Source organism: Coenobita brevimanus, chromosome 28 (assembly GCF_032717465.1).
Source record: "Coenobita brevimanus isolate Jiangsu-jjx chromosome 28, ASM3271746v2, whole genome shotgun sequence".
NCBI classification, from domain to species: Eukaryota; Metazoa; Arthropoda; class Malacostraca; order Decapoda; family Coenobitidae; genus Coenobita; species Coenobita brevimanus.
In genome coordinates this window covers 21,006,489-21,018,867 of record NC_136981.1, presented here as the reverse complement: position 1 = coordinate 21,018,867, position 12,379 = coordinate 21,006,489, and the positions used below count along the sequence as shown (strand labels likewise).

General features: G+C 44.2%; 1 protein-coding gene across 1 annotated transcript in view; it reads left to right on the top strand.

The window, feature by feature from the left end:
* The first annotated feature begins 1,553 nt into the window (after nucleotides 1-1,553).
* LOC145394757 (uncharacterized) overlaps nucleotides 1,554-12,379 on the top strand; it is a 101,836-nt gene continuing 91,010 nt past the window's right edge. The window contains exon 1 of the mRNA XM_080268537.1: nucleotides 1,554-1,620. Within this exon, the coding sequence (XP_080124663.1) occupies nucleotides 1,554-1,620 (67 nt within the window). The remainder of the gene's footprint in view (nucleotides 1,621-12,379) is intronic.

Sequence of the window (12,379 nt, the reverse complement as noted above, 5' to 3'; positions counted from 1 at the left end):
TATTAATATTTAAAAATATATATGTTTATCATCCCGACAATCCCGGCTGAGATATTAGATAAGTTTTGAGAATTAGGGGGGTTAGGTTCTTTGCGGGGCCCCCCTCCTGGAGGGGGCCCCAAAATGAACCTAACCCCCCGGGCCCCTAAATCTCTAGGTACGCCCCTGGGTTTCACAATCATTACATAGAAAGTTGCTTACTCTTAACACGGACTCGGCACACAACCATGGTTGGGAGCTGTAAATGACAAAAATTACCGGCAGAATTACGTGAAAACTTTTTCACGTGCAAGATCAGCTCCACATGTGGAACTGACTCAACATGGACGTTGTTAACATTACAGTAGAGAAGTTTAAGGGATACATCGGCAGGATCTTACACTAGAATAAATGTGAATTGGATATGCATTCCCAGGCAAATAAGAAGTATCTCCACGGTATGGGCTGCATAGTTATTTAGATCCTAACTTTTCCTTGTAACTCCTCTTTCTCTCTCTCTCTCTCTCTCTCTCTCTCTCTCTCTCTCTCTATCTGTGTGTGTGTGTGTGTGTGTGTGTGTGTGTGTGTGTGTGTGTGTGTGTGTGTGTGTGTGTGTGTGTGTGTGTGTGTGTGTAAAAGAGGTTTCTACTATCGCAACATTTAATCACAGCAGACTTATTCTGTGTGTGTGTGTGTGTGTGTGTGTGTGTGTGTATGTATGTATGTCAGAGGTGTCTACTACCGTAACATTTAATCACAAGACTAATTCTCTCTCTCTCTCTCTCTCTCTCTCTCTCTGTGCGTTTGTGTGTGTGTGTGTGTGTGTGTGTGTGTGTGTGTGTGTGTGTGTGTAAAAGAGGTGTCTACTACCGCAATATTTAATCACAGCAGATTTATTTCTGTGTGTGTGTGTGTGTGTGTGTAGTGAATCTTCTAACTTGGTTTATGATATGTACTGTACTATTCCTTTATTAGTTGTTCGGACTACACGTAATTAGAGAGGTGCTTGAAGTACAGAAACCCCAAGCTGGCTGTGAGCAAGAGTATGGAGGGTACCGGGTGGAGTCATGGGGCGGAGAGAAAAGTGGGGGGGTTGGGTGGGAGTGTGGGACCATGAGGAAGGGAGGGGGAGGGGATACCTCTCAATCGAGCAGTGTTACAAACACGGAAAAGGAAACCAACTTATTCCGACGTCTGTACGTATGTATGTATGTAACTATCTATCTATCTCTCTATCTGTCTATTTGCCTATTTGTCTATCTGTCTATCCATCTTCTGTATTTATCTATCTGACTACCAATCTATTTTTCTCTATCTATCTATCAATCTATCTACCTATCTGTTTATCTATCTGTCTACCTATTTCCAAACGCCTTAACCCAGTAGAGGGTAGCCACAAATGAATCGCCTCCAAATCACCTGGCCCTCCGGCAACAGGCTGTCCTTTCTTCAACTCAACAACTTCTCTATCATATACTTCTCACCCCATCCCTCCACACCACCCTCGGTCTCCCTCTCCCCTTCCACCCCTTCACCTCACTCACGTACACTCTCCTGATTAACGTGGTCAAGTCATGTCAGAGTTGTTGCAGTTCTTGGTGTTGTTGCTTAGCCCAATCCGAGCAGACTCGTCGACGGCAGGTAAGCAGCTGCTCCAAAACGTTCTTCCCATAGATTCCTAACACCGCCGCTTCCCGTAAGGCTGGCCAGCCACAGTCACAACCACGCCACACCATACTGCAGCCACACCACACCACACCACACCATACTACAGCCACACCACACCACAACCAAACCACACCACAACCACACCACACCACACCACAATCACACAACATTCACACTACATCCACACCACATCCACAGCACAACCACACCACACCACACCACACCACACTACAACCACGTCACACCACACCACACGACAACCACACAACATCCACGCTACACCCACACCACATCCACACAACCACACCTCACCACACCACACCACACCACAACCACAACACACCACACCACACCACACCACAACCACAACATCACACCTCACCATATTACAGCCACACCACACCACAACCACACCACACCACACCATATTACAGCCACACCACACCACAACCAAACCACACCACAACCACACCACACCACACCACAATCACACAACATTCACACTACATCCACACCACATCCACAGCACAACCACACCACACCACACCACACCACACTACAACCACGTCACACCACACCACACGACAACCACACAACATCCACGCTACACCCACACCACATCCACACAACCACACCTCACCACACCACACCACACCACAACCACAACACACCACACCACACCACACCACAACCACACCATATTACAGCCACACCACACCACAACCACACCACACCACACCACACCACACCACAACCAAACCTCACCACACCACACCACACCACACCACACCACACCACACCACACCACATCCACAGCACAACCACACCACACCACACCACACCACACTACAACCACAACACACCACACCACACCATACTACAACCACACCACACCACACTGCACCACACCACACCACACCACACCACAACCACACCACACCAAACCACAACCACACCACACCACACCACAACCACACCACACCACACCACACCACAACCACACAACATCCACACTACATCCACACCACACCACACCACAACCACAACACACCACGCCACACCATACTACAACCACACCACACCACACCACAACCACACCACACCACACCACACTACACCACACCACACCACAACCACACCACACCAAACCACAACCACACCACACCATACCACACAACACCACACCACACCACAACCACACCACAACCACACCACAACCACACAACATCCACACTACATCCACACCACACCACACCACGTCACACCACACCACACCACACCACACCACATCACACCACAACCACAACACACCACACCACACCACAACCACATCAGCACCACACCATACTACAGCCACACCACACCACAGCACACCACAACCACACCACACCACACCACAGCCAAACCTCACCACACCACACCACAACCAAACCTCACCACACCACACCACACCACATCCACAGCACAACCACACCACACCACATCACACCAAACCACACCACAACCACAACACACCACACCACACCATACTACAACCACACCACACCACACTGCACCACACCACACCACACCACACCACACCACAACCACACCACACCAAACCACAACCACACCACACCACACCACACCACAACCACACCACACCATAACCACACCACACCACACCACAACCATTTCAGCACCACACCACAACCACACAACATCCACACTACATCCACACCACACCACAACCACACTACACCACAACCACACAACATCCACACTACATCCACACCACACCACACCACGACACACCACACCACAACCACACCATACCACACCACACCACACCACACCAAACCACAACCAAACGACACCACACCACACCACATCACAACCACACTACATCCACACCACATCCACAGCACAACCACACTACATCCACACCACATCCACAGCACAACCACACCACACCACGCCGTACCACACCACACCACACCACACCATCCAAGGATAACACTGGCAGTCACTCAAAGGAAGACAAATGGAAGCTAAATCGAGCTGGCTTGACTGTCGCAGGTGTTACTGACTTGTGGGTGGACTGAGAGAGAGAGAGAGAGAGAGAGAGAGAGAGAGAGAGAGAGAGAGAGAGAGTTGAGGTGATTCTAACATTAATAAGTAAAAGATGAAGGTCACAGGGCAAGATCAGCTTAATCCAATTTGACCAACTTAGTGGAGACGCTGACGGTCACACAAGGATTAAGTAGCACAAGTCTGAGCACAATAGGTCAAAGGTCGAGGTCACAGGGCAGGGTCAAAATTTCGGTCTTAAGCGGTTGTAAGGTGATTGAGGTGTGAGTCTTCTTTCTTGTTATTTTCTCCACGATATTTCATTCATCTATGAAGGGAAAATATAAACAGGAAGGAGTCAGAGCCTTCATTAATCCATTCACTACTACGATTTACTTTAAAGATGAATAACTAAGAAAATATTTTGTAACTATCTAACATGGATGCTTTGAAAAATTAGTAGGAATAGGACAGTGCCAAAAACCATAGGAACAAGGTGGAGGCAGTAAAAGTACGTGTGAAAATTCGTCCTTACATTCTCTCTCTCTCTCTCTCTCTCTCTCTCTCTCTCTCTCTATCTATCTATCTGTCTGTCTGTGTATCTGTCTATCTATCTATGTATCTATATCTCTATCTATTTGCTAGCCTATCTGTTTATCCGTCTATCCGTTTGACTGTCTGTTTGTCTGTTTGCCTAATTGTCTTTCTATCTGTCTATCTGTCTATCTCTCTATGTATCTGTTTATCTGTCTATTTAATACCATTACTGTTTATCAATTATTTAAGCACAAGTACACCCAAAAATGAAAAATATATATTATTAACTATTTGTAATGGATTATTATAAACAAAGAAACTGTCTGCTCTGTGACGTCATCAGTTCTGGGACATTGTTGGAACGAGGACATTGTGGGAATTGGTGTGATTTGTGTTGTCAGAAACTAATCAGAAGAAGACATTTATCTCCCCTCGAATTATCCCCATCCACATCACTATTACCCAGCCATGCAGTGTGTGCAAGTATGTCATTGAAGAGAGAGAGAGAGAGAGAGAAAGAGAGAGAGAGAGAGAGCATTGTGGAAAAGGGTTTATGGGTACTTTCACTGTGTCCACCTTTCAACCCGTCCCAACATATTGTCCTTTATTTTTGTATTTAGTTATTGATGGCATCCTTTTAAGCATTACGTGGCGGAGTAATGAAGATGTGGGTGAGGTGGTTTTACTGTGTTGTCCTGGTGATGGGTAATGGCGACCATCATCCACTCACTTGATGTAGTGCTACCCTCTTCTTCACAAGGTGACTCTACACTGAGTGTCTATTTGTCTATCTATCTACCTCTCTGTCTGTATACACCTACCTGTCTATCTGTACATTACACTGTGTGTGTGTGTGTGTGTGTGTTTGTGAACCCTGAGGCAAAGGCAATAAAAATTACCCACGTATTCCTTCCGTGCCACAGTGACTACAGGAAGCAGCAGAGGGGGAGGGGGTAATAATTCCTTTCTCTTGTCCTAAACACTTTTTTTTTTTTTTTTCAGGCCCTTATTCTCGTAGGTTAAGGATGCTCCCTAACACCTCTTCTTTAGCGATTTATTTTTGGATATGGCTGGTAAATACCCTCTTGCACGTAATCTATGCAGAGTATAGCGATATTAGTATGATTTTTATGACATGTAGGAAGACAGAAAGATGTCATAGGCAACTTAAGTCGCTTAGGAAAAGGTGTTAGGGAGCTTCCTTAACCGACGGGAATACTGGACATGTCTTCAACACAACGCGGATTTTCCAATTTATTCTTTTTATTACCAGACAGTTGTTGACCTTACGAAATGCCTCGGTGCTGGAGAGGGACGCCTTCACCTGATGGCATCAATATGACAGGGTGGTGGAGCTGCCAGGTGATACTCATGTCCCTCAGTCCCCTCCCTATCCCCCGAATGGAGGATGGTGGACTGTGAAGTTGGGCAGTTTTGGCCTCCAGTCCACTCGGATCAGGTTCAGATGAACCTGGAGCTTCAACTACTATTACTACTACTACTATTACCACCACTTTATCTACTACTGCTACTACCACCACTACATCCACTACTACTATCGCCACCCACAACTACTACTAATACTACCACCACAACTGCTAATACTACTACTATTGCTACTGCCAACACCACCATCACCACCATCACCACTACTATTAATACTACTACTCCTGCTACTACCACCACTGCATCTACTACTACTACCATCGCCACAACTACTACTACTACCTCCACCACAAATCTATTTATCTATCTATTGCCAGAGGCCTTAATCCCATACGGGGTGGCCACAAACAAATCGCCTCCACGTCACCCTTTCCCCCGCCATTTCACCGCCCTGCTCCCAGTTCATACCCCCACTCTCATATACGTCTCCACTCCATCCCTCCATCTCATCCTTGGCCTTCCCCTCCCTCTCTCCCCCCCCAACTCACTCACAAACACTCTCCTTGTCAGTCTCTCACTCTCCATCCTCTCCACATGGCCAAACTACCTCAATCTGTTTCTCCTAACGCTTCCTCTCACATCCACATCCACACCACAACGCTCCTTAACATCCTCATTTGTTAGTCTGTCTCTCCATGTTACTCCACAGGCTCCTCTCAAATAACTCATTTCCACTGCTCTCACTCTTGACTTGTGTCCCTCCAAGAACGTCAAAGCTTCACTCCTATACGCTAAGGCTGGTATCACAATACTATCATGTAATAACTTTTTCACTTCCATGCTCACTTCCGTGATTCTTATCACTGCTTTCAAGGAACCAGCAACCTATCTTCCTTGTTGTACCCTTTCAAGCACTTCACCCTCCAAACTTCCATCCATACTCATCACACTCCCCAAGTACTTAAACGTACTCACATTTTCCATTTCCTCATCCTCCAGCCGCACTGTACATTCAATGACTTCACCTCTCCTGAAGACCATAACTTTACTCTTCACTACATTCACCTTTAGATTCCGTTTCTTACACACTCTCTCAGACTCATCTACCAAGCATTGCAGCTCCCCTTCGTCTCCACTTAACAACACAGTATCATCTGCAAACAACAGTACAGGGAGTTTCCAAACACTGCCCTCTCTCATTATGGCCACTCCAACATCCACTGCCCTACCTTGTATCTCTTTTATTACCCCACCCATATACAGATTGAACAACCATGGAGACATGATACATCCCTGTTTCAAACCAACCTGCAAATAGAAACTCACTCATTTCACTATCCATACTCACTGCAGCCTTAGCACCCTCATACATATTCTTCACAACATTCAACAACTTCCTATCTACTCCATATATTCTTAATACTTTCCACAATCCTTGTCTATCCACCCTGTCATATGCTTTCTCCAAATCCATGAAGGCTGCATACAACTTCTTTCCTTTCTCTAGAAATTTTCCACTAAATACCTAAGAATGAAAAATCTGATCTACACAACCCCTTCCCTTCCTGAAGCCTCCCTGTTCTTCTCCATCTAATTCACCTGTTATTTCCTTAATGCTGTCACTAAGTATCCTACCGTATACTTTTCCTATTACACTAAGAAGACAAATGCCCCTCTGATTACCACACACTTCTTTTTCCCCTTTTCCTTTGTACAAGGGAATAAATATACCTGACTTCCAATCCTCCAGGACTCTACCTTCCTCCCAGGCCAATCTGCACATCTTCCACATCCATTCTACTATTATCTCTCCCCCATGCTTCAGCATTTCACCACACTCTTCATCAATTCCTGGGGCTTTCCCCATTTTGACTTTCTTCATTGCTTCCACAACTTCCATCCTACTGATTTCTTCTTCTCTTCTCACCACTCTCCATCTCCTAGCCATTCCCCAGCCACTCATACTAGCATTACTTTCATTCTCTATGTTCAACAATTCCTTAAAGTTTTCTCTCCATCTGCACACTTTTTCTCCCTTCTCAACTAGTAATCTACCATTTTTATCTTTCACTCCCCTACTAACTTCATTGCCATCCTGTCTGACTCTCTTTACCTCTTTCCAGAACATTTTCTTACATTCCCTCCGCTTACATTCAAATTCCTTCCAAATTCCTCATCCACTTTCTTCTTACTCTCTCTTACAAATCTTTTCACCTCTCTCTTCCTCTCTATATATAACTCTCTCTTCCGTCTCTCAACTTCTTCCATGCCCCTATTTCTCACCCATTCAATATATCCTTTTTTCCTTTGTGCCACAGCCTGTCTCACCTCTTCATTCCACCATGCTGTTCCTTGCACCCCTTTCGTCTTCTCTTCACCCCACACACCACCTCACATGCTGCACATATTTCTTCTGTGAATACCTTGTACACACTTTCCACGTCCCCCATCTGCTTCAATTCATATTTACCCAATCATTCCTCCAATTCTCTCTTACATACTGTCCTTTTCTCATCCTCTTGTAACCTTTCCACTCTCCTTGTAACTACTCCTTCCTCCTGTCCTTCTATTCTTCTGTTTCTTCATTTTACTTGGACCTTGATTCTGACCAACACTTGGTGGTGGTCAGAAAGTCCACTTCTCCAACCTTTATATGTACTTGCATCCATTACACATCTTCGCATCCTTTCATCCATACACACATAATCAATCATTGCCTTCCCTTCATTCAGTTCACCATCCACCCTTCTCATCATTCGCTATGTATACCTGTGGATCATTTTGTGCCTGAAGAGGGTATTGGCTATCTCCAACCCCCCTCCCAGCACAAATGTCCACTAAGGCAATCCATTCTCATTTATCGCAACAGGCACACCACACTCACCAACTACTCCAACCACCTTTACATTCCTTACTTTACCATTCATATCACCAGTCAAAAACACACTCTCATTCCATCAAACTTTTCCATGCACACTTCCACATTTGTCCAGAACTCTTCTTTCACTCTACTTGCACGATCTTGCTTTGGCTCATACATGCACACGATCGCCCACATTTGTAGTCCAATTTTCAGTCTTACTCTCACAGTCCTTGAGCCAACTGATCCATACTCTCTTATATTCTTCTTCCATCTGTTACTCACAACAATACACACTCCTTTTGCCCTCTCATTCTCACCTACTCCTGCGCATATAACCCATCCATACTCCCATTCTCTCACGCTCTTACCTCACCATTTAGTTTTAGTTAATCCACATACATCCACTTTCGCACTCTCAAGCACCTGGACCATCTCTCTCTCTTCCACCTCATTTCACCATAAATACTACTACTATTACTACCACCACCACAACCACCATCACCACCACTACTACTACTTTTACCATTACTACCACCAATACATCTACTACAACTACTACCACCACTGCAACTTATACTACTACTACTACTACTACTACTGCAAGGCTGCTACTACTACGACTACCACCATCACCACACCTACTACGACTACTACTACTACTACTACTACAACTACCACCACCACACCTACTACTACTACTACTACTACTACTACTACTACTACTACTACTACCGCCACATCTACTACTACTACTATTACTACTACTGCTACTACCACTACTATTGCCACCACCACCACCACCGCCAACATCACCGTTACTACTACTATTACTATCACCACTTAATCTACTACTACTACTACTACCACCACACCTACTGCTACTGCTACCACCACAACCACTATTACTACCACCGCACCTACTACTTCTACAACTACTACCTCCACCATCACGAGCACCGCCACTACTACTACTTCGACTACTACTACTACTACCATCACATTATCTATTTACAATGTGCTCTCTCTCTCTCTCTCTCTCTCTCTCTCTCTCTCTCTCTCTCTCTCTCTCTCTCTCTCCCATGTGTTCGTCTGTGCCTCATACGTGTGTTCTGTTCTTGTCTTCTGTGTTCCTAAAAGACAATATGTGAGTGTTATAACTCTGCTGTCTTTCTGACATTTTCCTTTTGTGCTGTTTTTTTTTTCTTTTTTGTACCTGTGTGTGTGTGGGGGGGGGTCTTACCTCGTCTGTCTCTACGCGCCTGTTGCTTTATCCTTTCCGGGTGCCCTTTTTTTGCTCCGTGTGTGTGTGTGTGTGTGTGTGTGTGTGTGTGTGTGTGTGTGTGTGTGTGTGTGTGTGTGTGTGTGTGTGCGTGTGTGTGTGTGTGTGTTTGTCTGTGTGTGTGTGTGTGTGATATGCGTTTCCTCTGAGCCTCCAAATTATAGTTCTTTGACTATATCTCTTAATTCTTTTAATGTCAAGTATTTTTTGTTACTGTATCTCATCTTTTCTCTTTCTTTATACTCTTGTGTATTTCTGTCCTTTCCTCTGTCTCTAAAAAGTACAGGTCTTGAGTTTTACCTCTTCCTCGTCTCTCTCTCTCTCTCTCTCTCTCTCTCTCTCTCAATCATTATTTTTTCTTTCCTCATGTGTATTTTTCTTTTCTTCCGTTTCTCTATGATAATGTTTTCACCTCTTTATCTGTCCTCTGTTTTTCCTTAGGATTATCTTTTCTCCTCTTTTTCTTACTTTTCTTCTTGTCTCTTGTGCTGCCTCTTTTCCTCTTTTTCTTTATTTTTTTGTGTCTTGTGCTGCCTGTTTTCCTCTTTTTTCTTTATTTTTCTTGTCTCTTGTGCTGTCTCTTTTCCTCTTTTTCTTTATTTTTTGTGTCGTGCTGCCTCTTTTCCTCTTTTTCTTTCTTTTTTTTTTTTACTTGTCTCTTGTGCTGCCTCTGTTCCTCTTTCTTTATTGTTTCTATTTTTGTTTTTGTTATCACCTTTCCTTTTCTTCCCTATTATGTTTGCCCTGTGCCTTTCTCCTGTTTCTCCCGTTGTCTAGTCTATATCCAGCTCGTAATTGTCCATCGTCTTCATTATCTAAGTGTCCCTTCTCCCTCCTCCTCTGTCCTCCTCCTTTTGTTGTTGTTGTTGTTGTTGTTGTAGCTGAAATCACTCTTTTTTTTTTTTTTTTTTTTTGACGCACGAAAGAAGGAACCAAAGTCCAGAACACAGCAAGATTATTCCCTCAAAGAGAGAGAGAGAGAGAGAGAGAGAGAGAGAGATCCGTTCGTTTCGAGATGCCTGGACACACTGCGTTTAAAAGACTAGAGGTCATAGACAGTAGGAAATATGAGAGGAAGAAAATTCCAGATTTGACCTGTTGCACATTTGAAAGACTGGGAGTAAAGTATACCCACTGGACTGCACACTGAAACTGTCCCTATCCAACAGTCCACCATCCTTTTTTCGGGAGACAGGGAGAGGACTGAAGACTGCTTTTATAACCCGGTAGTTCCACCAGCCGGTCATATCAGTGCCACCACGTGAAGGTGTCCCTCTCCGTAAAAATACCGAGTGGTACGTGAATAGCGCCCTACTTGAAACTCGCTTGATGGTAGCATTCATGTTACAGGTACGGTTCAGTCTGTTGGTGTGGGTGAACAGTAGATGTGGAGGTGTACGTATGATGTAAGACAGACTGGTACGTAAAGATAGACTTGTATGACTAAACCGTCCCAGCAACACAATAGCCTAATAACCTGGCGGAGAGGAAGAGGGGCGTGATATATGTACCATCTACAGTAAGCATAAGAAGCAGTTGAAAATAATAAAGAAAATATAAAAAGGGGTAACTTAAGAAAATGTTGGAACAATTGCTGTCTATGCGATTAACCAGCCAATGGACGTATAGCCTACAAAGGAGAAAGACAATGGAGAGATCACGAGGAAGACATGATAAGCAGGAGAGTCACTTAAACAGAAAGTGAGAAAGACAGAGGAGGAGGAGAGAGAGCGGATAATTAGAGGACAAACACTCAGACAGATAATGAAGACAATAAACAATAAGAAACTAGACGAAGGTAAACAGTGAGAGAAACAGGAGAAAGAAAAATGACATACATTCGAGCAAATACTAGGGAAGACGAGGAAAGGTGATAAGGAAAACGAACATAAAAATAAAAGAAAAGGGGACAAGAGACAACACATGAGACAAGTAGAAATAACTGAGAAAAAGAGGAAGAGATAACGCTAAGGGAAAACAGTGAACAGATAAAGAGGTGATAACATTCATCAATTTCTTGCACAGAAACGGAAGAAAGGAAAAACACACACGAGGAAAGAAAATAACAAAACAGATGAAAGTAAGATCACAGAGTAGTAGTTGTTGGTACTACTACTTCTAGTACTACTACCACGACCACTACCATTATCACTACTACTCCTACTGCTACTACTATTACTACTACTATTACTACCATCAACACCACTACTACTACTACCGCTACCATCATCACCACTACCACTGTTACTACCACCACCATCACTTCCACCACAACCACCACCACCACCACAACTACTACTGCTACCACTACTTCCGCTACAACTACCATGTTTCCATCCCCACTCCCAAACTTTCAGTATTGGACATTATTTTTTTGTTTTTAGATGGCTTAAGAAAATTCGGAGAGCTTCATCCTCAGCATTTATTTGATCCCCTTTTTCAGAAGTTCTTGCACTTTACTTGTCACGCTCCTTCGCATGTCACCACTTCGGCACTAAGACTTACCAGCCATAATGAATACATGATAGGGCTGTCTCCTTCAGGACTGACATTGACTTTTTTTTTGGGGGGGAGGGGAGATGGAGACATTTCAGCTGATTAATATATATATATATATA